The 25,847-nt window shown below is 34.3% G+C and overlaps 5 protein-coding genes across 5 annotated transcripts; 2 read left to right on the plus strand and 3 right to left on the minus strand.

Moving 5' to 3' along the window:
• Positions 1 to 80: 80 nt before the first annotated feature.
• Positions 81 to 1,129, minus strand: LOC133328575 (alpha-tocopherol transfer protein-like). Its single transcript, XM_061537133.1, has 3 exons — positions 825 to 1,129; positions 394 to 763; positions 81 to 338 (listed from the first exon to the last, which is right to left on the minus strand). The coding sequence occupies exons 1-3, from the start codon at positions 1,127 to 1,129 to the stop codon at positions 81 to 83; spliced, it is 933 nt and encodes a 310-aa protein (XP_061393117.1).
• A 9,776-nt stretch (positions 1,130 to 10,905) lies between these two features.
• LOC133328576 (retinaldehyde-binding protein 1-like) lies at positions 10,906 to 11,964 on the plus strand. The gene is made up of 3 exons (XM_061537134.1): positions 10,906 to 11,207; positions 11,269 to 11,641; positions 11,704 to 11,964. Exons 1-3 carry the CDS (start codon positions 10,906 to 10,908, stop codon positions 11,962 to 11,964), a joined length of 936 nt encoding a protein of 311 aa, XP_061393118.1.
• Positions 11,965 to 14,239: 2,275 nt separating this feature from the next.
• LOC133328577 (retinaldehyde-binding protein 1-like) lies at positions 14,240 to 15,298 on the plus strand. Its single transcript, XM_061537135.1, has 3 exons — positions 14,240 to 14,541; positions 14,603 to 14,975; positions 15,038 to 15,298. Exons 1-3 carry the CDS (start codon positions 14,240 to 14,242, stop codon positions 15,296 to 15,298), a joined length of 936 nt encoding a protein of 311 aa, XP_061393119.1.
• Positions 15,299 to 16,467: 1,169 nt separating this feature from the next.
• On the minus strand, positions 16,468 to 17,960 carry LOC133328578 (clavesin-2-like). Its single transcript, XM_061537136.1, has 3 exons — positions 17,659 to 17,960; positions 16,790 to 17,159; positions 16,468 to 16,728 (listed from the first exon to the last, which is right to left on the minus strand). Exons 1-3 carry the CDS (start codon positions 17,958 to 17,960, stop codon positions 16,468 to 16,470), a joined length of 933 nt encoding a protein of 310 aa, XP_061393120.1.
• A 1,644-nt stretch (positions 17,961 to 19,604) lies between these two features.
• On the minus strand, positions 19,605 to 20,657 carry LOC133328579 (alpha-tocopherol transfer protein-like). The gene is made up of 3 exons (XM_061537137.1): positions 20,356 to 20,657; positions 19,924 to 20,293; positions 19,605 to 19,862 (listed from the first exon to the last, which is right to left on the minus strand). The coding sequence occupies exons 1-3, from the start codon at positions 20,655 to 20,657 to the stop codon at positions 19,605 to 19,607; spliced, it is 930 nt and encodes a 309-aa protein (XP_061393121.1).
• Positions 20,658 to 25,847: the final 5,190 nt, after the last annotated feature.

Genomic DNA, 25,847 nt, shown 5'->3' on the forward strand with positions numbered 1-25,847 from the left:
AAATTTTTACTGGTTACCAACAATCTACACCATTTTAATTTTATACTAATTTTAAATATTTCATTTCCATAAAAATAATTTTAATCAACAATGAGTTGCCTAAAAGAACCACCCACACCAAACAGTCCATCAATATCGAGAGGCTTGCCAGGACGCAGAGTTTCATCGGTGCCACAATTGGCATTTTCTTTGAAAAATTCACGACAACTCTCCCACGACTTATTAAATTCCACAGTTAAATCCTCCAAACTGGGCAAATTTCCGCCATAATCTTTTGGTAAACATTCAATAGAAAGATCCTTTATCATTTCCGATAAATCAGCACCCATAACATGGACCTGTAGAAATAAAAATTATTACTTCTTTCCTTACTTTCCTTTTGGAGCAACTTACCCTTTCCCTTAATTTTTGTGAAAAGAATGGAAATAGAATCTTAAAAAACTGCTGAGCTGCCCCCGATGTGTTAATATAATACACCGATTTAATACGCAATGGCATTGACTTTTCCAAAAATGAAACAAGTTTCATACAAAAATTCGGTGTCATTTGAAGAAAATGACTGGCAGTGGCTTCTTTAAAATCCACAATATAAATAATGCCACAAATGCAGGCAAAGGGGTCTTGGGCCAATAATATTTCATGCAGAGCACAGGCGGGTTGAAATATGTCCTCTACACCGAACTTATTTGTGGGATAGCAATAGCGACCCACAACAATGCGGGGACCTGTGCCGTTCACCGGATTGGGTAGAGTTAAAAAGGTGCTAAGGAAATAAACTTTTATTAGAAAAATTAGGTTGTTTTAATATTCCCTCCAATCCTTACCCCAATTTACAAACTTCCCGAAATTTTGGATCATCAACATTGCAGAGATTTAACATTTCAGGATATTTCGATTTCAGTGAATAAAATAAATCCAATTTGGTTTTGGCTTTTTCCATACTATATTTACATCCCCGCAAGAATTGTAAGAGGAATTGATCATCATCACGATACTTTAAATGTGGCTGATGTTGTAACCACAAGCGCAGGGTGGCCAAATCTTCGGGGATTCTCGATGTCACCTCACCCAATTCTTCATTGGCAATTTTTTGTAATTCTTCATTTAACGATGAAATGCAATTTTTCATTCTGACGTTGCTGGCGGTTACTTTTGAACTGAATTAACTTCTTTGCAGAACTTCACTTGACTTCGTAAATTTTATGACGTTACTGTTTTAATTGCAATTCAATACAAATGTATTAATTGCACTGTGTTGCGTATTTTAACCCTTTCAGTGTTTTTGTCGAATATATTCGACATTTAAAATTACTCTCTTTCTTTGCGATTTTTCAGTTATCCTATGTACCGTTACAATTGATGTTTTTGTTTTTGCTGAAAGAAAGACAAAACTGTCCGAGTGTTAAAATAAAAATTGTTTTTTTCTAAACTCTGCGCCTTTATATGATTTTAAATACAAAATTTTAGGTTTTTATTCCGACAAAAATTTTTTTTGACATATCTTTATTGCCCATCCATTTTGATATATGGAATACTTATACATTATATATAATCTATAAATATTATTAATAATATGTAGGGGAGAGGGGGGCACCTTTGAACGTGGGGCAGCTTTGAACAGCGCTCATAAAATCTTGGTTTAATATTTTTCCGACCCGCAACCACATTTTTGTACATGGCAATCTTGCTCTCTATATGCGTAAACCACTTTGGCTTGCTTTTTCAGTTGTCGAAAAATTGTGCGTGGGTGACCATGTTTTCTCAGTGTAATTGTAAACTTTTATTCATTTGGTTGTAAGGGCGCAGGAAGAATTCTGTGATAGTTTTCTTTCGTCAAACAAATTTTTTGCATTCCAACAATCATTTCAAACATAACTAATGTAATTTCTTTCATATATATTTATTACAAAAACAGTTATTTTAAATTTCCGTAAAATGCCATGGGTGGGGCACCTTTGAACATGCCCATTAAACTCGAGTAAAAAAAGGAGTTTTTAACTTTTGGCTTCGATTTCTCAAAATTTCAAATGGGCTAATATGATTACGAAATTAAATGTATTTTTCACCATATTAATTTTTGTTTTTAAGTCATTTTATGTTTTAATAACTTTTGATCTAAATTTTTTAAATTTTTTAAATTTTGAACATTTTTTATATATTTTTTAATGAATTAATGCATTTCTGATATGTATGAATAAAATACATACATATTTAAACATAAACACTGTAAAAAACCATGTCGTTCAAAAATGCCAATTACTGTTCAAAGCTGCCCCCCTGGGGGGGCAGTTTTGAACACTTTGAGTTCGTCCATTAAAACCGTAATAAAATATATTTATCAAGCTTATAGTATGTCATATGTATACTCATTTTAAAGGTTACATATGTACCTATTAGTTAAAATTTATAAGACACCAAAAATTATAAAATAAAAAATGTTATAAGGCTTGAAAGCAAAAAGTGTTCAAAGGTGCCCCCTCTCCCCTATATATTGACATAATAACACTGTGTCACTATTTTATGTTGACTGATAAAAACAAGTTTAGTTTTTCTGCGACTGCACTTTTTTGTGGGTTACTTCTTAAGACGGATCACAGCAAACTTTGAACTAATAACTCATAACGAAAATATTTTTTTGCAAACTGATTAATTTCACGGTCTGAATGCCAATGAACTTCAAGTGAACGTACACAAATATAAATGTTTATGACAATTTAAATATACTTATATATTATTTACATACAGAATTAATTACATACAACTTTGTCGTAAATTAAAAATTAATTATGTGCGAATATTTGTTTTTCTTTTTAATTGTGCTAACATAAAATACAAGTTCGCATAATTGTTTTTATATATTAAATATATTTAAACCCTCATAAGGACATCAATATACATATGTATGTAAATACAAACATAAAATTAGAATTAACCCTTTCAGTGTTTTTGTCGAATATATTCGACATTTAAGAATTCTCTCTTTCTTTTCGCTTCCGTTATCCTATGTACCGTTAACATTGATGTTTTTGTTTTTGCTGAAAAACAGACGAAACTATCCGAGGGTTAAAATGAAAATTGCTTTTTTTCTAAACTCTATACCTTTATATGATTTTAGATACAAAATTTTAGATTTTTATTCCGACAAAATTTTTTTGACACTGAAAGGGTTAAATAATGTTCGTCGAGTTTCTGCCATAAGGTAATTACCGCAACTTTAGAGTTATCTGATGTTTTGATCATAATTTTCCATCAATATGAAATTAATGGCCAATACATACACAAAAACTTAACAATATGAAGAAAAAATCGGTCAATGTGAACCCCTAGTTTATTTTAACATTTGCTGGTTGTTGAATTAGATAAACAGCTTTATTATGTACTAAAGATCTATTCACCACACATTTGCTTGTATTTTCAACACACTGTGTTGATTTTAAATAAATTATTAAAACAGTAAAGTTCAAAAGTCGGACGGGACCGACGATATGATACCCTTCACCACTTTGGATCTGGCCGGCTGGGGTGCACCATAACACTCGAATGTAGTATCCGATTTCATCCAAAAAAATAAAACGAGTAATAAAGTCTGAGTATAGCTCTGAAGACCTTCGCAAACCATAGGCCGAGGGTATATATAATTCACGAAACTCGGCACATATCATTATAGACTCAATTCATACCTTGTGCCGAATTTCGTGCAAATCGAAAAATATATAGGGACTTTGGTGCACCATTTATATAAAATCGGACGAAACTATATATGGGAGCTATATCTAAATCTGAATCGATTTTCCCCAATTTTAAATTTCGTCCAAATCGGATCATAAATTCAACCTGTACTTTGTTTACTACTTAACAAGCACAGACGGACGGACGGACATGCACAAATCAAATCAGAATGTGATTCTATGCATATTCTCAGAAGGAACCAAATGCCTGTTACAACATTATGCAAAAAATTCGTAATACCCTGTATCACAGTGTGGTTAAGGGTATAATGATCGTTTAATCCGGTAGAACTTGATAATCGCTCAAAAATGGATTGTGACGATTGGTGCAATGAAATTTTGAAATAGGTAAAAACGTTAAGTTCGATCTGGCCGACATTTTTATACCCAAAATATCTTAAATCGGTCGGGATCTTTATTATTATTTCATATTATTATTTATTATTCAACATACCGAAAATTAAACGGGACATTTGTAGGAGAGCTCTTTTAAAACAATAACCTCTATTTCTGAAAAGAAGTTTTTTATTCGCCAGTAATCCTATATGCCAAATTATTACTGGTATGAGAAAATTTGGTTAAAAAAAACTTAATAATACTGAAAATTCGGTTAAAAACTCTAAAAACAGTCCTTTTGAAAGCAGATTTTTGTTTTAGCTATGAATAGTAGTAAACTCCCACATAGCCCAATATGCCTGATGAGCGAAACGCGAAACGCGTCGCATAATGGTGATGCGTAGCTTCTTCTTCTAGCTTTATTTTTCTTTGTAAAACTTTGATCATTAGGGTCAACTCGAAAGAAAAAATAACTTACTTAACCCTTTGAGGCCCGAATTTTTTTTCCCATGACCAAAGATCGATTTTCTGTTCACAGATTTAATGCAGCTATCGCAAATAGGATATGGGCAAAATTTGACGTCGCTGTATCCTTGCATTCGGAAGACACAGTAGTACATTATTTTTGAAAAATAATTCTGATGGTGCAATTCGAATAATTCAAATACGAAGCGATTAAACACATACTGTACACATTTTTTCGCTCTTCTCTATATCGAAAAGCCCATAACTTGACCAAAAAGGCATATTGGGCTATGTGGCCCATGATGATGAGCAGCATAACCAACGGTGAAACGCGTCGCATAATTGTAGGTGAGTAAGTTCCTTTTATAGCTTTCCTTTTGATTGCAAAACTTCGATCATTAAGCTCGATTCGTAAAAGAAAAAAAATTGACTTAAATCTCATTCTAAAGATCATCACCCTTACATGCAAAATTCAAATGAAAATAATTAATAAATCTAATTGATGTATTCCATTCTTTATATGATATAATAAAATGACATTTAGTAATTTATTGCATTTTAGAGCAGTTCCGGTCACAAAATCTAAACCGGTTATCGACAAATATTCCTTTAAAGATGCGAAATATTTATTTATTTTATATTGATGTTTTCAAATTATAGGAGATATTCCATTCATACAATAAAATTAATTTTGTATGTGATAATTAATCTGAAAAAAAACAAAAATAATAATAGGTCAATATACTCTGACTAATGTATATTGATATATTTATACCCTACACAACTATGTTGTCAGGGTATTATAGCTTTGTGCAGCCCCAAAAGTTTGTAACACCGCGAAATATTGGTCCTAGACCCACCTTTAAGTATACCGATCGTCATATCTCGACTAGCTGAGTCGATCTAGACATGTGTGTCCGTCCGTCCGTCCGTCTGTCCATTATAATTTGTAAACACGATACAGGCCACAGTTATGGACCAATCTTCACGAAATTTTGCATGTAGGATGGGTTCTGGTCAATGAAGACCCCTATTGTTTTTGGGAAAGATCGGTTAATATTTAGGGGATGAAATGGACCAAATACTAAATTTTTGTCGGTTTTTCTGGTCGCTCCAGAGGCCGCAATAATGGCCCGAACATCGTGAAATTTTGCATAGAGAAGGGGATTGGGCCAAAGAATAAGCATGCCTGTTTTGATAAAGATCGGTCAATATTTAGCGGGTCAAATGAACCCTACACTTTTGTGTGAAAAATGACAAAATTTGTATTCTATAGCGTATATATTTACCCCTGAAGGACATAGACCCGAAAAGTTGATATTATATCCAAGAGGAGTGGTTGACCTTTAAATTAATACCAATTATATTATTGTATGTTCTCGGATGTTGGAGTTACACCTAAATATTTACAGGTATCGCCGTATTCGTATATTATTTAGTAACCCATTATCACTCTAGAAAGCGGAACTATACCGCTAATCGCTTCGAAATGTGCCATGAGGTTCCAGTTATGGTCAAGGACAACACCTATAAATTTCGGTGATGATCAGATAATAATTTTGGAATGAAGTGGACCGAAAACTTAATTTTTTGAAAGCCGAACAAATGAAAGCCGAACATCACAACACAACCCATCGTGAAGGGAATCTGGACAATAGCTGTACTCAATACTCGTAATATTCGGAAAATATGTCAGTGTAAGGAAGAGGTGCTTTTTATCTCTAATCGGGCAAGAGGGTGCAAATATCACGAAATATTGCCCAGGCTCGGAATAAACATCCGCAGAAAGTTTGATTTCCGTGGTAGTTGTGTAGGGTATCGTATGGTCGGCCCCGTCCGACTATACTGCTCCGCTCACTGGTTTTGCTTTATATTTCATTTATTTTTAATCATTTAAATTAATTGTAATTCAATTTATTTAATTGTAATTATTTTTATTCTGTTGTAAACATTTAATAAAATTGAAAATTTTCAGAATGTATCATTGACTTATTTGCAAAAGGAGAATCAGGTTTCATAATAACGATTTGAGGTACTCTATTGGTTGGAAAGTTAATTTGGATTCTCACTTGGCATGTAACATAAGGTAAAATGTTTCTATATATTTATATCCATGTAAGAGATATTTAAATTTGTTGTTTGCAAAAATGTTGAATTTGAAATAATAATAATAAGCAATTTCAGTATAATGTGAAATATTATATATACATTTCTGTAAGAATGTATTTTTATAGGTAACGCACTTACCGGGCATTACATTCGACTTCATCCTGACAAAATAAATTTCATTAAAACCTGTAGCCAAGTGGAAAAAATTACATTTCAAGGGAATTCAAAGAAAAAAATGATATTAATAATACAAATAATAATCTTTGTACACACATTTTGTTACATTTTATTGAACTTGTACACTTGTGTTAAAAAATTATGGATAGATTTCCGAACCGATTTAAACCAAATATAACACAAATTCATTTTGGTAATACGTTCGGAACATCTCGCAATATTAGTGGGATATATGTATCGATTTTACAATGTTTTTATGTGACTTTTTAAATGACAATAGAACTCGCAATATTTAAAACAAAGCTTTGAATGTTTGCACGTGCATTGCTACTACTGATCGGATATTTGGTATGAGATATATCTGTACACGTCTTGATAAGCATAGAATCACTGTCCGTCCGTCCATATATTTTTGTGAACAAAGCACATGTCACTTATTTGGCCCAAAGACGAACCCTATTGAAATTGGAAAAATCGGTTCAGATTTAGATAAATCTCTGATATATAGTTTCGTCCGATTTTATGTAAATGGTGCACCAAACTCCTAATATTGGTCCGATTGAGACAACATTTTGCACGGAGCACTGAATTAGGTCTAGATTGATATATACCAAGTTTCGTGGAAATCGGTTCAGATTTAGATATAGGTCCCATATATAGTTTCGCCAGATTTTATGTAATTTGTGCATCATACTGTCAATGTTTGTCCGATTGAGAGAAAATTTTGCACAGCGTATTCAAGTTACTACAGGTTGACATCCGTATTAAAATTACTCCAGGTTGACGTCCGTGAAATTTTGTTGAAATCAGTTCAGATTTAGATATAGCTCCCATATATAGTTTCGTCCGATTTTATGTAAATGATGCACCAAACTCCCAATATTTGTCCGAGCACCATACTGCCAATATTTGTCCTATTAAGACAACATTTTGGGCAGCGTACTGAAGTAAGTCTGGTTTGATGTATGCGAATTTTTCTTGAAATCGGTTCAGATTTAGATAGAGCTCTCATATATAGTTTCTTCCGATTTTATGTAAATGGTGTACTATATTAAGACAAAATTTTGCATAGCTTCTCCGTAGTTTTTTTTTTTTTTTTTTTTTGAAATAGGTTCACATTTAGTTATATATATTTTCTTCCGAATTAATGTAAATGGCGCACCGGTTGGTTCTATATTCACTAAATTTAACAGCGGGTATTGAATTTAGTCTAGAATGCTTTGGTTAAGTTTGAAATCGGTTCAGATTTAAATATAACTCACATATATTAAAGTATATATGTGAGCTATATTCCAATTTAAGTAAATGCTCTATTTGCACGATATTTTGTTGTTGAAATCGGTTCAGATGTACATATAGCTCTCTCATATATTTTTGTCCGATTTTATGCAAATGATGCAAATGGAGGAGCCTATATCTGTTCGCTTTACATGAAATATTGCATAGTGTATTGGATTGAAGACGTTTCAGGTTTAGATATATCTTCGTCCGATTTCATCAAAATGATGTACCAAGTAACTAAAGTTTGCACGCTTAGGACGAATTAGTACCAAATGGAACCTAGAATAACGTGTATTGGATATTGTGTCGAGGTAAATTTTGTATAGCGCACTGTGTTGCAGCATACCAAATGGTGGATGCAGTGGTTGTTCATAAATTGTGTCACAACTAGAACACATTTTTTTAATTTGGCACCATTCGAAATCTCATTGTTTGACATTTGAACAGTTGTTATTGTTTGCTAGTAGAAGGTACGAGGTTAGTAAAAGTTACCATAGGCAGAATTGTCACATTCGGGGTGAGGAAAATCCTCGAGTAATTTACGAGAAGCAATTGTATCATCAATGTGTCACTGTGTATTGTGTTTTCTAAGCTTTAGGAATCATTGTACCTTTTTTTAATAAAAATGAGTCAGGTCAAGCACTAACAGTCAATGGTGGTCGGTATCGTGAAATAATAACCAGTTTTTCTTACATAAAATTAAAGAAATTAATGTGGAGGGCATGTAGTTTCAACAAGACGACATGTACTCTTTCGAATTCCGTTGGAAGTTTCTGAAATGGGACGGGTCAGTTGTCGCAAGAATAACTTTTCGTTAATTACAAAGAACAATAACAACAAAATTATGTCAACTCATTTTCTTATCCGTAAAGTCTTCAAGTACCAGTATCGACCGATGCCGATAAAATTCTATGCCATTAAAATTACCATAGAGCTCATAATGGGGTATATCGCTCCACGATCTTTTGGAAAGTTGAACCCGTATTTTCCAACCGAAGTGGCTGAAATTCAACATTCTGGACTAATTAATGGTCCAGGGCTACAGGTTTCAATTATTCATCCAAAGTAGTTACTATTTGGTATTCCGAGTTCTAAGTGGGCAGATTTCTTTGCAGATTTTTCATACCCTCAGCTTTATGGTTAATTATGGTATATACACTTTAATAGGGTAAAAATGTGCCTAATCGAAATATTGGTTTCAAAGCCTATGTTACTTTGGACCAAATGCGTTTCTGGCTATTTCCGATTTCATCCAAACTTTGCACATCGTAATATTTCTTTCAAACTTAGTTGAAGTTCGAAGATGGGGAATATCGGTCCACTCCTTCTAATCCTCCCTCACAAAATGGTAAAAATTGGCCTAAAAATAATTGTATAATATCATTCGAACGGACTATCAGATTTTAATCAAATTTTTCACAATCTATTATCTTTACCAAGCCTAGACACCTCCCTCAAAAAGGGTCTATATTATATAAGCCTGTTAATATTTTTTGAAGTGAATTTAATCAACATTAAATCCGAAACCTCTTGGAAAAGAACATATACCTTATATAATAAAAACTGTGTGTAACTCCGAACACCTGTGTAAACCAAAGGCTGAGGGTATATATCTGTCGGCAACACCGACTGACACCTTTTTACTTATTAAATATAAGTTCAACTTTTGGTATACATTCAATTTTGGTATGCATTCAATTCATTGGCGTTGCCCCCCGACACAGTTACCGCCCCATTTTAGTTATTTGAATGAACTTAGGCGCTTTTTATAGCCGAAAACCCATTCTCAGCATGTTGAAGTTCCTATCCTAATTATCAAATCAAATTTCTAAAGGGCACCTAATGACAGTGATAAAATCTGATTCTAATTTCTAGTCTTCACTCTGTCAAAAAAAACCTGTTTTGGGCCCGGATTTTTTGAAAATCCCCTAAAAGGCAAACAAGAGTTCATTGTAGTTGGTCACCTTTCTTCCCTTGGATGGTGGACTACACGTTGAGGTTTCCAAAATGGTGTCATTTGTGGCTTTATCTGTTTTGGAACAATTATATGTTCCAAAACAGAACCCTACAAGTACATGGACATTCTTACAAGGCAGACATCGGCATCGCGACTGAATCTCCTTTTAAATTGGGGATTAAAAGCTCAAAGTGTAGTCTATAATTTGGGATGGGATCGATGAGAGATTAAAATAGACACTTGGGCAGTTTTTCAAAAAAAACGTGACGTCGCCCAAAAAAATACATATTCCCATAATTAGGGCAATCGTATATAATCGTTTTTACTAAACTAGAGGTTTGCCAAAATTTGACACACGTCTTTCTAGTCTCAATTCGGGACGTTGTTAACAATTTGAAGCTGAACCCATTTTCACTAATTTCAATAAGGTCCATCTTTGGACAAATAGAAAACTTGTAAAGGTGTCTCACTGTGGACAGAACTTGATGAAATCTTCTATAGGAAGAATAGCTGTTTCTTCCTATAGAAGATTTCTACAACAAGCAAACCATATTCGGATGAATATTGCTTATTGAAAATTCCCTTTAGCAAAGGTCGGTACAAAATTGTTTGTGCTATATTCTTAACCACCACTGTTTAAAACCGGTGCACAAAATAATTTCACATGTGTTCGTCATTACAACTTAAGCTTTATTAATTTGTACTTAAATTGAAATACAATATTCCAATATTTGTTATTGTTTTCGAGATACCCGCACAGTCAACTGAATATTGTGATGATTATCGTCTAAAGGGAGCACATATTTTAAAACTTATAAATTTTTAATAAAAAATCAGAATCAAAAAATTAAAATGCCCGAAATCAAACCCCTATCAGAGGAATTACAAAAAATCGCCATCGATGAATTGGGTGAGGTGTCATCAAGAATTGATCAATATTTGGAGGATTTTCGTTCATGGATAGAACTGCAGCCGCATTTGAAAATTCGCATGGATGATCAATATTTAATACAATTTCTCCGAGGCTCAAAATATAGTTTGGAAAAGGCCAAACAAAAACTAACCTATACATGTCTGATAAAGACCAAATTTCCGAAAATGTTTCGTCTTACGAATATCGATGATAAAATTTTTCGGAAAATGGTTAGTGCGGGGTAAGTTCAATTTATAAATTATCGATAATTTTCAAATATTAATTCTAAACATTGTTTTTAGATCCCTTCTACCTCTTCCCATTCCCTTGTATGGCAATGGCCCCCGCATTATCTTGGAGCGATTTGTATACCCCATCACCACCAATTATAATATTGAAAATTATGTACAACTCATGTGTGCCTTACATGAAGTACTGGCCTTTGATGATCCCCATGCCGGGGTGTGTGGTCTAGTTTATATTATGGATTTTACAAAGCTACAAAAGGACCATCTGGCAGGACTGACTATAACCCTATTGAAATTTCTCATAAGCCTTAAGGAGAAGGCTTTAGCAATGCGCCTGCGAGCTATTTATTTGATAAATCTCAAACCCTATGCTGAACAAATTTTGAAAATGGGCTTATCCATTATGCCGGAAGCTTTGAAAAAGAAGGTAAGACCAGCAGATAAATTATTTTCCCGACGAAATTAAATTCGTTAATTTTTTATTTACAGATGATTGTTTGTGGCAAAGATTTGAGTTCATTACCCGAAAGTCTACCTCTAAAATATTTACCTCGTGATTATGGTGGTGAAAATAGCAGCCTGGATGAGTTGCGCGAAGATCACATTAAAATGTGGGAAAAATATCGGGAATTTTTCGAAATGAATTCTTGTTTTGATTTCGATGAGAAGTTATTTATGGGTGAACCGATTTGTGGTGATGAGGTGCAATTCGGTGCTGGTGGTTCATTTCGGAAAATTGAAGTAGATTAAGTTTCATTAATTAGTTTCAAATTTATGTAAATTAAAAATACTTTTAAAAAAATATATTTTTTAAGGACCAACACATGGCGTGAAAGCCATATTCAGCCTGGCTGAGTAAGGTTTCCCATAGAAATTTTTCACTTCAGCATGGCTGAATAAGAAATCTTTAATTCAGGCCTGCTAAATAAAGTATCGCATAGTAAAGCCTTGCTGAATAAGGTTTACTATGGGAAATCTTCAATTAAGCCTGGCTGAATAAGGTTTTCTATAGGAAATCTTCAATTCAGCCTGGCTGAATAAGGTTTTCTATAGGAAATCTTCAATTCAGCCTGGCTGAATAAGGTTTTCTATGGGAAATCTTCAATTCAGCATGGCTGAATATGGTTTTCTATAGGAAATCTTCAATTCAGCCTGGCTGAATAAGGTTTTCCGTAGGAAATCTTCAATTCAGCCTGACTGAATAAGGTTTTCCGTAGGAAATCTTCAATTCAGCCTGACTGAATAAGGTTTTGTATACTAAATTTGTAATTTAGTCTGGCTGAATAAGGTTTTCTATACTAAATTTGTAATTCAGCCCGGCTTAATAAGGTTTTATATATAAAATCTGTAATTCAGCCTGGCTGAATAAGGTTTTCCATACTAAATTTGTAATTCAGCCCGGCTGTATAAGGTTTTCCGTATGAAATCTTCAATTCAGCCTGGAGAATAAGGGTTTGTTTAAGAATTCTTCAATTCCGACTGGCTGAATAAGGACTTCTGTAGGAATTCTTCAATTCCGGCTGTCTGAGAAAGGTTTTCCATAAGAACTGTTATACTTACAATCAATTGCCGGACTTTAAATGTCATATATGGCAACAACCACAGTATGACCGTGTGGCCTAATGGATAAGGCATCGGACTTCGGATACTTCAATTCGGGCTGCCTGAAAAAGGTTTTCCATAGAAATTTTTCAATTCCGGCTGGCTGCATAAGGGTTTTTATAAGAAATATTCAGTTTAGCTGAATTTGGTTTTATAGGAAATTTTACTTTAGATAATAAAAAATATAAATAAGTTAGGTCATATGCATTTATTTAAAAAATATATATACCTCATTGTAATATTTTACTGTATAATAATATATAAAAATTACTACGATATGTTTGGTATATCATCTATTAAATATAAACTGCATGTATTCAGTCCACATCAAGTTTCCTAAAAGACCCACCGGTCATACCCAAATTATCTCCAAACTTCAACTGTTTGCCAAAACGTAAACGTTCATTGGTACCATAATCCGCATTGCCCTTAAAATAGTTACGATACTTATCCCTAATGACAGTGATAAAATCTGATTCTAATTTCTAGTCTTCACTCTGTCAAAAAAAACCTGTTTTGGGCCCGGATTTTTTGAAAATCCCCTAAAAGGCAAACAAGAGTTCATTGTAGTTGGTCACCTTTCTTCCCTTGGATGGTGGACTACACGTTGAGGTTTCCAAAATGGTGTCATTTGTGGCTTTATCTGTTTTGGAACAATTATATGTTCCAAAACAGAACCCTACAAGTACATGGACATTCTTACAAGGCAGACATCGGCATCGCGACTGAATCTCCTTTTAAATTGGGGATTAAAAGCTCAAAGTGTAGTCTATAATTTGGGATGGGATCGATGAGAGATTAAAATAGACACTTGGGCAGTTTTTCAAAAAAAACGTGACGTCGCCCAAAAAAATACATATTCCCATAATTAGGGCAATCGTATATAATCGTTTTTACTAAACTAGAGGTTTGCCAAAATTTGACACACGTCTTTCTAGTCTCAATTCGGGACGTTGTTAACAATTTGAAGCTGAACCCATTTTCACTAATTTCAATAAGGTCCATCTTTGGACAAATAGAAAACTTGTAAAGGTGTCTCACTGTGGACAGAACTTGATGAAATCTTCTATAGGAAGAATAGCTGTTTCTTCCTATAGAAGATTTCTACAACAAGCAAACCATATTCGGATGAATATTGCTTATTGAAAATTCCCTTTAGCAAAGGTCGGTACAAAATTGTTTGTGCTATATTCTTAACCACCACTGTTTAAAACCGGTGCACAAAATAATTTCACATGTGTTCGTCATTACAACTTAAGCTTTATTAATTTGTACTTAAATTGAAATACAATATTCCAATATTTGTTATTGTTTTCGAGATACCCGCACAGTCAACTGAATATTGTGATGATTATCGTCTAAAGGGAGCACATATTTTAAAACTTATAAATTTTTAATAAAAAATCAGAATCAAAAAATTAAAATGCCCGAAATCAAACCCCTATCAGAGGAATTACAAAAAATCGCCATCGATGAATTGGGTGAGGTGTCATCAAGAATTGATCAATATTTGGAGGATTTTCGTTCATGGATAGAACTGCAGCCGCATTTGAAAATTCGCATGGATGATCAATATTTAATACAATTTCTCCGAGGCTCAAAATATAGTTTGGAAAAGGCCAAACAAAAACTAACCTATACATGTCTGATAAAGACCAAATTTCCGAAAATGTTTCGTCTTACGAATATCGATGATAAAATTTTTCGGAAAATGGTTAGTGCGGGGTAAGTTCAATTTATAAATTATCGATAATTTTCAAATATTAATTCTAAACATTGTTTTTAGATCCCTTCTACCTCTTCCCATTCCCTTGTATGGCAATGGCCCCCGCATTATCTTGGAGCGATTTGTATACCCCATCACCACCAATTATAATATTGAAAATTATGTACAACTCATGTGTGCCTTACATGAAGTACTGGCCTTTGATGATCCCCATGCCGGGGTGTGTGGTCTAGTTTATATTATGGATTTTACAAAGCTACAAAAGGACCATCTGGCAGGACTGACTATAACCCTATTGAAATTTCTCATAAGCCTTAAGGAGAAGGCTTTAGCAATGCGCCTGCGAGCTATTTATTTGATAAATCTCAAACCCTATGCTGAACAAATTTTGAAAATGGGCTTATCCATTATGCCGGAAGCTTTGAAAAAGAAGGTAAGACCAGCAGATAAATTATTTTCCCGACGAAATTAAATTCGTTAATTTTTTATTTACAGATGATTGTTTGTGGCAAAGATTTGAGTTCATTACCCGAAAGTCTACCTCTAAAATATTTACCTCGTGATTATGGTGGTGAAAATAGCAGCCTGGATGAGTTGCGCGAAGATCACATTAAAATGTGGGAAAAATATCGGGAATTTTTCGAAATGAATTCTTGTTTTGATTTCGATGAGAAGTTATTTATGGGTGAACCGATTTGTGGTGATGAGGTGCAATTCGGTGCTGGTGGTTCATTTCGGAAAATTGAAGTAGATTAAGTTTCATTAATTAGTTTCAAATTTATGTAAATTAAAAATACTTTTAAAAAAATATATTTTTTAAGGACCAACACATGGCGTGAAAGCCATATTCAGCCTGGCTGAGTAAGGTTTCCCATAGAAATTTTTCACTTCAGCATGGCTGAATAAGAAATCTTTAATTCAGGCCTGCTAAATAAAGTATCGCATAGTAAAGCCTTGCTGAATAAGGTTTACTATGGGAAATCTTCAATTAAGCCTGGCTGAATAAGGTTTTCTATAGGAAATCTTCAATTCAGCCTGGCTGAATAAGGTTTTCTATAGGAAATCTTCAATTCAGCCTGGCTGAATAAGGTTTTCTATGGGAAATCTTCAATTCAGCATGGCTGAATATGGTTTTCTATAGGAAATCTTCAATTCAGCCTGGCTGAATAAGGTTTTCCGTAGGAAATCTTCAATTCAGCCTGACTGAATAAGGTTTTCCGTAGGAAATCTTCAATTCAGCCTGACTGAATAAGGTTTTGTATACTAAATTTGTAATTTAGTCTGGCTGAATAAGGTTTTCTATACTAAATTTGTAATTCAGCCCGGCTTAATAAGGTTTTATATATAAAATCTGTAATTCAGCCTGGCTGAATAAGGTTTTCCATACTAAATTTGTAATTCAGCCCGGCTGTATAAGGTTTTCCGTATGAAATCTTCAATTCAGCCTGGAGAATAAGGGTTTGTTTAAGAATTCTTCAATTCCGACTGGCTGAATAAGGACTTCTGTAGGAATTCTTCAATTCCGGCTGTCTGAGAAAGGTTTTCCATAAGAACTGTTATACTTACAATCAATTGCCGGACTTTAAATGTCATATATGGCAACAACCACAGTATGACCGTGTGGCCTAATGGATAAGGCATCGGACTTCGGATACTTCAATTCGGGCTGCCTGAAAAAGGTTTTCCATAGAAATTTTTCAATTCCGGCTGGCTGCATAAGGGTTTTTATAAGAAATATTCAGTTTAGCTGAATTTGGTTTTATAGGAAATTTTACTTTAGATAATAAAAAATATAAATAAGTTAGGTCATATGCATTTATTTAAAAAATATATATACCTCATTGTAATATTTTACTGTATAATAATATATAAAAATTACTACGATATGTTTGGTATATCATCTATTAAATATAAACTGCATGTATTCAGTCCACATCAAGTTTCCTAAAAGACCCACCGGTCATACCCAAATTATCTCCAAACTTCAACTGTTTGCCAAAACGTAAACGTTCATTGGTACCATAATCCGCATTGCCCTTAAAATAGTTACGATACTTATCCCACAGTTTGTTATTTTCCTCAACAAGTTGGGCCAAAGAACCATTTTCTCCACCATATTCAAGAGGAAAGTATTTACGCGGTATATGCGAGGATACATCATCAAAATTACGGCCACAAATGAAGATCTAAATGAAGGGAACAACTATTAGTATATATTGTCATTCCTAATTTCTAATTTGTTCATACCCTCTTCCTTATTTTCTCCGGAAAACATGAAAATATTATCCTTTGCAGGTGGTCCGCGGCCGGTGATAAATTTATGACCGTTAGCGAATTGACACGCATTGGCAATGTATTTTCAAAAAATTGTACAATCTTTTTGAGATACATGGGTGTTAGTAGCATTGCATGCTGTAGCGTTAGCTTCGACAGGTCAAGGACATAGGATATCCCATTAACACAAGCATAAGGATCTGATATCATTGCTAGTTCATGCAATGCTGTTACAAATTGAGTAACCAGTTCCAAAGTAAAATCCTGAGCCGCATAATTACAACGATAGAAAATTATCCGAGGGCCATTGTCGTTTAAGGGTATCGGCAGGAAAAGAAGTGTTCTAAAAAAAATTAAATAAATTATTCATATCTCTATAGGGAATCTTTTATTTAGTCTGGCTGAATAAGACTTACTCCAGTAAATCTACAATCAAACCTGACTGAATAAGGTTTTCTATAGAAAATCTTCAATTCAGCCTGGCTGAAAAAGCTTTTCTATAGAAAATCTTCAATTCAGCCTGGCTATATAAGCTTTTCTATAGAAAATCTTCACTTCAGCCTGCCTGAATAAGGTTTTCTATAGGAAATCTTCAATTCAGCGTGCCTAAATAAGGTTTCCTACAGGAAATCTTCATTTCAGCGTGACTGAATAAGGTTTCCTATAGGAAATCATCAATTCAGCGTGGCTGAATAAGGTTTCCTATAGGAAATCTTCAATTCAGCGTGGCTGAATAAGGTTTCCTATAGGAAATCTTCAATTCAGCGTGGCTGAATAAGGTTTCCTATAAGAAATCTTCAATTCAGCGTGGCTGAATATGCATTCCCATATGATTTACTAACCCTGTATTATGAAATTTACGAAATGCCATATCATCGACATTTGTAACATTGAATAATTCCGCACATTGTGTCCTCATGGCAAAGAAAATATCCAATTTTTGTTTAGCCTTTTCCAGGCTGTATTTACAGCCTCTGAGAAATTGTATTAGGAATTGATCATCCGTTCTGGCTTTTAGATGTGGCTGTGTTTCAATCCATGTTCGGAGGGCCAGTAAATCCTCAGCTATCCTTGATGGTTTCTCTCCCAACTGCGTATTGGCAACCTTTTGTAGATCCTCGTTAAGAGCTATAAACTGCAGCATGTCGGTGATGGTGAAAGTTAAGAAGGCAACTGCTATAAGTCCACTCAAAGTGTGGCAATAAATAAATAGAATAATTTTTCAAGAAAACTGTTGCCATAATTATTGTAATTAAAATTTTTTATAGAGTTATATTGCGGAAAACTGCGTGCGCACTGTCAACATGGTATAGAAGTTAATAACTTTCAAGAAATTAGAATTAGTTCTGCAATTAAATTTGTATCGCGAATTAATAGAAATATGCATATATTCAAAACAGCATGTAATAGATAATCAAATGTCACCGATAATTTTAATTGGTATATTATCTAACATGTTTTTACAGATTTAAGAGATTTCTTAAAGAAAACCTTATTCAGCTGGGCTGAATTGAAGATTTCCTATAGAAAGCCTTATCCTGCCAGGCTGAATTGAAGATTTCCTATAAAAAACCTTATTCAGACAGGCTGAATTGAAGATTTCCTATAGAAAACCTTATTCAGCCAGGCTGAATTGAAGATTTCCTATAGAAAACCTTATTCAGCCAGGCTGAATTGAAGATTTCCTATAGAAAACCTTATTCAGCCAGGCTGAATTGAAGATTTCCTATAGAAAAACTTATTCAGCCAGGCTGAATTGAAGATTTTCTATGGAAAACCTTATTCAGCCAGGCTGAATTGAGGATTTTCTATAGAAAAAGTTATTCAGCCAGGCTGAATTGAAGATTTCCTACAGAAAACCTTATTCTGCCAGGCTGAATTGAAGATTTCCTATAGAAAGCCTTATCCTGCCAGGCTGAATTGAAGATTTCCTATAAAAAACCTTATTCAGACAGGCTGAATTGAAGATTTCCTATAGAAAACCTTATTCAGCCAGGCTGAATTGAAGATTTCCTATAGAAAACCATATTCAGCCAGGCTGAATTGAAGATTTCCTATAGAAAACCTTATTCAGCCAGGCTGAATTGAAGATTTTTTATAGAAAACCTTATTCTGCCAGGCTGAATTGAAAACTTCCTATAGAAAACCTTATTCAGCCAGGCTGAATTGAAGATTTCCTATAGAAAACCTTATTCAGCCAGGCTGAATTGAAGATTTCCTATAGAAAACCTTATTCAGCCAGGCTGAATTGAAGATTTCCTATAGAAAACCTTATTCAGCCAGGCTGAATTGAAGATTTCCTATAGAAAACCTTATTCAGCCAGGCTGAATTGAAGATTTCCTATAGAAAACCTTATTCAGCCCGGCTGAATTGAAGATTTCATATGGGAAACTTTATTCAGCCAGACTGAATTGAAGATTTGCTATAGAAAACTTTATTCAGCCGGGCTGAATTGAAGAAAACATCCTGGATTAACGATTGTTTACGAATGACATTGGGCGCCATTTAGAGCAAATAAACAAGAAAACTAAAAAAAATGTATCTTCTTAGGTGGAGTATCGCCTCAAGGGTCTTTGCAACTGGCGACAGGAATAAAATCGTCTAATTTCCAGGTTTCAGGAATTATTTGGAGACTAACGGTAAATTGCTTATAAGTATTTCGGGTTATCCAAGATACGTAGACCTTCGCCCTTCAATGCCCATTAAATGGGGTACTCCAAAAAAATGTACTCAGTTGATACTGTTTTCTTCTTTTTATTTTTATTAGAAGTAAATTCTATTTTATTTTCAGTCTACATCCAATTTCCTAAACGAGCCTCCCATACCGAATAATCCATCAAAATCGATGGGTTTTCCAGTGCGTAAACTTTCAACAGTCCCATAATGAATATTATCCTGAAAATATTCACGATATTCATTCCATTTCTTATTAAAATCGGCACACAAGTCCTCCAAACGACCATTTTCACCACCATAATCCTGAGGGAAGTATTTTTGCGGAAGGCCCTGATATATGCTGTCGAAATTTTTACCACAAATAAAGACCTGGAAAATATTTTTTTTATTTAAAAAATATAATATTATATGTATACGAAGTGCCACTTACCCTTCGTCTCAACTTCTCACCCATACACGATAATATCAGTTTCAATAGCTGTTCCGCCAATTTGTGTACATTTATACAATAGATGGCCTTTACCCTCAATGGCAGTGTGTTCTCATAATAGGTAACTACCTTCATTACAAAGGGCGGGGTTAATTGCAGTATGTGCCCTGTAGTTATTTGGGACATGTCAACAATATAAACCGTACCATAAATACAGGCATATGGATCATCTACCAACAAAACTTGGGGTATTGCATTAACGGAACGAAAAACATCTTCAATGGGGGCATTTTTGGGTGAATAACTAAAACGGAACATCATGATGCGTGGACCGAAGTCATTTAGAGGCATTGGCAGGGGTATTAAGATTCTGGAAAGTTTTGAAATAATTTTTTATTTTTAAATATTGAAATTCAAAACTCTCTAACTTACCCCAAATTATGATTACGTCGAAATGTAATATCATCAACATTTGTCGTTAGAAATATTTCCGGATATTTGGTCATTAGAGTATAGTAGCGATCCAGTTTCTCTTTTGCTCTCTCCAGACTATATTTACAACCTCTTAGGAATTGTATGAGAAATTGATTATCTTGATTAACTTTTAAATGGGGTTGTTGTTCCAGCCATTGTTTTAGGGCATCCAAATCGGTTGGTATTCGTTCTGGCACTTCACCCAATTCTAATTCAGCAATTTTTTGTAATTGCGTACTCAAAGGTTTAATATTTAACATTTCGAATACTTTCAGTTGACAATGTAAAGTGTTAACTAAGCGAAACTAATATTTAGTTTAATAATAAAACTTGTTTTCATATTTTCAAGTTTTGTAATTGAAACATTTTATACACTTCCGAATGGAGGTTAGGTAAACTAAATGTTTCCATTTATTTGTAATATGTTCATACAATCTCAGAACTTGTACTTAAAATTGTCGATATTAAATTTCGAAGTTCCGCTGCCTTGGGTTTAAACCCATGTTGCATATATGGAAATATCTTTTAAAAATATGTGGAGCCGATTACCAGCCTCCTATTTCATTAAAAATATGTCTTATAAATCGCAGTGCATTCCGAAGTCGTTTTGAATTCACATTAGCTTTTTTATTTTATTTGATTTATTCATTGTCTTGCCTAAGCTTTGATTAATAGCAACAGCAAAGTTCAATGTGTAGCCGGTTTGTAACCATGAACACCAAAAACCGCAACAGCTAGTAATTGTGATAAGTGCTTGGTTTTTTATAGTAAGTGGCAAATAGGCTTGTGATCTGTTAAGAGTTCCAGATGTTCATTGTTGCTAAAATCGATTTCTGAACTTATGATCGGGTGTGTGGAATATGTCTTATTACATCGCTTATAATACAAGTAAAAATTCTTATAATCAAAAGAAGCCTAAACAAGTGAAAAAGCGTTAAGTTCGGCCGGGCCGAACTTTGGATACCCTCCACCATAGATATACTGGCAGGTACTTGAAATGAAAATATAGGGAACATACCAAAAAATGGACCTAACCGACATTTCTACAAACCGATTATGTAAACAATACTTTTGTAATAGAAATTATACCCTCAGCCTTATGGCTAATTAGTGTGTATACACTTTCACACGGTGAAAATGTGCCTCATCGAAATATTGGTTCTAGACCCCATGTTTCTTTGGACCAAATCCGTTTCAGAAAAATTCGATTTCATCCCATCTTATTATTTCTTCCAAACTTAGTTCAAGACCGAATTTGGGGAATATCAGGCCATGCCTTCTGGTACCTCCCACACAGGGGCTACGGCTAAGCCTAAATGCGTGCTATAGTTCACATGTAGTTCATTATCGAACCGTATGTTCTAGTTTTTTTTTTTTGTATCTCGATATCCTTCGCAGGTGAAATGATTACATCAGAGTGTTAGAACCAAACCCAAAACGCGGAAAAATCAGATAGTTATTTTAATATAAAAAATGGGGTTATATGGGGACTATCCCTAAAAAGGGGTTGATTATTAATAATTCTTGGTAGGGAGATTTGTTACCATATACGGCTACAAAATACCAAATTTCAGGGAATTCGGTTGAAAAACGCGCTCAAGGACCTCAAAATACCGAAATTTTGGGGGTACCTATATATGGGGGCAACTAGAAAAAATGGACTTATATTTAAATTTTTAGTAGAGATATTTGGTACCCAATAAGAACCCAATATACCAAATTTCTGCGAATTCGGTTGAAAAACGCCCTCAAGAACCCCAAAATACCGAAATTTGGGGGTACCCTTATATGGGAGCTACCAGAAAAAAATGGACTTATATTTATAATTTTTGGTGGAGATATTTGGTACCCAATAAGAACCCAATGTACCAAATTTCAGAGAATTCGGTTGAAAAAAGCACTCCAGAACCGCAAAACACCGAAAATTGGGGCACCCGTATATGGGCCGATGTTATTATTTTTTTGTGGAGATATTTGGAACCTATTAAGAACTTAAAATACCAAATTACAGACAATTCGTTGAAAAATACGATCAAAACCCCCCAAAATACTACCAGAAAAAGTGGACCTATATTTATATTTTTTTTTTTTTTTGTGGAGACATTTAGTACCCAATAAGAACTCAATGTACTAAATTTCAGCGTATTCGGTTGAAAAGCGTGCTCAAGAACCCCAAAATACCGAAAATTAGGAGGTACTGCTATATGGGAGCTATGCCTAAACGTGGACCGATATATCCCATCTTCGAACTTGACCTGCCTGCAGACAAAAGACAACCCTATGCAAAATTTCAGTACCCTATCCCAATTCCTTCAGAAGATAGCGTGATTACAACAGACGGACGGACATGGCTAGATCGTCTTAGAATTTTGCCCTGATCATGAATATATATACTTTATAGGGTCGGAAATTAATATTTCGATGAGTTACAAACGGAATGACAAAATTAATATACCCTCCATACTATGGTGGAGGGTATAAAAATGTAAACATTTCATTTATATTAAAACTATATTCATAGTTTGCTCTACTTTACCACTATTTGTGGTGACTTTTTCTCTCTCTCTCTCTCTCTCTCTCTCTCTCTATCTCTTTTGACAAAAACAAATGTTTTCCTCCCAAAAAAACATAAGCACAATTCATTCATCGCTGTATTTTGTTTTGGTATCGTCCTCCACCTCTCCCCTCACTTGTTGGTTGTTAGTTTTGCAATTTTTCTTAGACTTCTGTTTCTCTTGCTAACTATCGCCTTTTCTCCACTCACTCGATTGTGATGATTTATGAGGCTTATAAGAAACAAGAGAAGACAAAACAAAGAGGAAAACATAAAATCAAAACGACAAAGAGGTTATGTGCCATAGAAAACCGCCAAAACACGCTCAAAAGTTGTTTTTCACTCTCTCTCTCACTCTCTCTCTCTCTCTCTCTCTCTGACAAGAAATCAGTATTGATAGACTTATGAATTACATACATAAAATGTAGAAATTGACAATACCCAGTAGAAAATACTCTCTTGTGTGACAATTTCGTTAACGAATCGTTGACGAAATTTATGAAATTGTCATTCATGACTAAAAACATGATATGTCGTCGAAAATGTCGTTCTTCTCGAAATATGAAAACAAAACAAAACCAGTAAGGAAAGTAGTAAAGTCGGACGGGGCCGACTATATGATACCCTTCACCACTATGGGTATATTAAACAGGACTATTATCATGAAATTGTATGAAATAAAATATGTCATATTAATCTAAATGTGAAACGACCTAGATCTATCCATAAACATGTCATTTGTTTGTTACAATGGAAAAAAGTATGTAAATTGACTTCAAACAAATATCAATAGGTCATCCGTTGGGCTAGGTCTGTACTTCTGGAAAACCCAACTACGTTATTCTATGCTCAATTTTGTACGTTGTGCAAAATTTGATGTCAATCTAACAAATATGAGGAGCTTGATGTACAATTTACTTATATATGGATGCTATATCCAAATATGAACCGATTTCAACGAAACTTGTCACAGGTTAGGTTATACTAATTTCAGTACGTTTTGTTCCTATCAGCCATATATTGGTTCCTTGGTGCGTCAATTACTTAAAATCAATTCATAATATAAGGGAGCTATATCTAAATCTCAACCGATCTTCACTAAACTTGGCACACATTACTCTGGATTAAACCCAAAACCCTATGCAACATAAGAACTTGGTACATTATTTAGATTAAATCGGACAAAAATATATATATCTAGATCTGAATCGATATTCACGAAACTCAGCACACATCATTCCAGCATCAATTCAGAACGCTATGCCAAATTTTGTGCAAATCGAAGGATACATGGGACTTTGGTGCACCATTTACATTAAATCGGACGAAAATATATATGGGAGCTATATCTAAGTCTTGGCCGATTTTCACGAAACTTGGCACACATCATTCTGGATTAAATTCAAAACGCTATGCAACATAAGAACTTGTTACATTATTTAGATTAAATCGGACGAAAATACATAGATATATATCTAGATCTGAATCGATTTTCACGAAACTCAGCACACATCTTTCCAGCATCAATTCAGTACGTTATGCCAAATTTCTTGCAAATCGAAAGATATATGGGACTTTGGACCATTTTCATGAAATCGGACGAATCTATATATGGGAGCTATATCTAAATCTGGACCGATTTTCACGAAACTTGGCAGACATCACTTTAGGCTCAATTCAGTACGTTATGCCAAATTTCGTGCAAATCGAAAGATATATAGGGACTTTGGTGCACAATTTACATGAAATCGGACGAAACTATATATGGGAGCTATATCTAAATCTGGACCGAATTTCACGAAACTTGGCAGACATCACTCTTGGCTCAATTCAGTACGTTATGCCAAATTTCGTGCAAATCGAAAGATATATAGGGACTTTGGTGCACATTTTAAATGAAATCGGACGAAACTATATATGGGAGATATATCTAAATCTGGACCGATTTTCACGAAACTTGGCAGACATCACTCTAGGCTCAATTCAGTACGTTACGCCAAATTTCGTACAAATCGAAAGATATATAGGGACTTTGATGCACAATGTACATGAAATCGGACGAAACTATATATGGGAGATATATCTAAATCTGGACCGATTTTCACGAAACTTGGCAGACATCACTCTAGGCTCAATTCAGTACGTTACGCCAAATTTCGTACAAATCGAAAGATATATAGAGGTTTTGGTGCACCATTTACATGAAATCGGATGAAACTATATATGGGAGCTATATGTAAATCTGGACCGATTTTTCCCAATTTCAATAGGGTTCGTCCTTGGGCCAAACAAATAAGCTGTGCCAAATTTCATCCAAGTCGGATCATAAATGCGATCTGTACTTTGCTCACAAAAATACATGGACAGACAGACGGACGGACATGCTTAAATCGACTTAAAAAGTGATTCTATGCATATTCTCAAAAGGAACCATGGGTCTAAATTTCCTTTTGCCTGTTACAAACATATGCACAAAGACATAATACCCTGTACCACATTTTAATTTTGTTGTTTCTTTACAGATGCTGTTAAAATGGAGATAACCATTACGCCAACTTCTCAGGCAATGTGCTTATTTATATTACATGATATTATGTAAATATAAGGTATGTTTTTGTAATATAATAAATTTCATGCTATAAAAAATATACATGAAAAATATGTATGTATATACATTATGTGAGTGAGGAGTATGTGAGTATGATTGACGACAATATTGGTGACAATAGGTATACAGTCATCATCGAATGTGTAAACGACAGGAAGTGAATCTGTCGTTAACGAAAAGTAGGGAGATTAGTCGCCGAAGTTGTCGTCAACGACGACTTCGCTTACCCTGTCGCCCAAGTTGTCGTGCATAAATACTGCGACACTTGTGTGAAAATTTCGTCAACGA

Source organism: Musca vetustissima, unplaced genomic scaffold (genome assembly GCF_032173495.1).
Source record: "Musca vetustissima isolate MV318-11 ecotype Yass unplaced genomic scaffold, APGP_CSIRO_Mvet_v1 utg2116, whole genome shotgun sequence".
NCBI classification, from domain to species: domain Eukaryota; kingdom Metazoa; phylum Arthropoda; class Insecta; order Diptera; family Muscidae; genus Musca; species Musca vetustissima.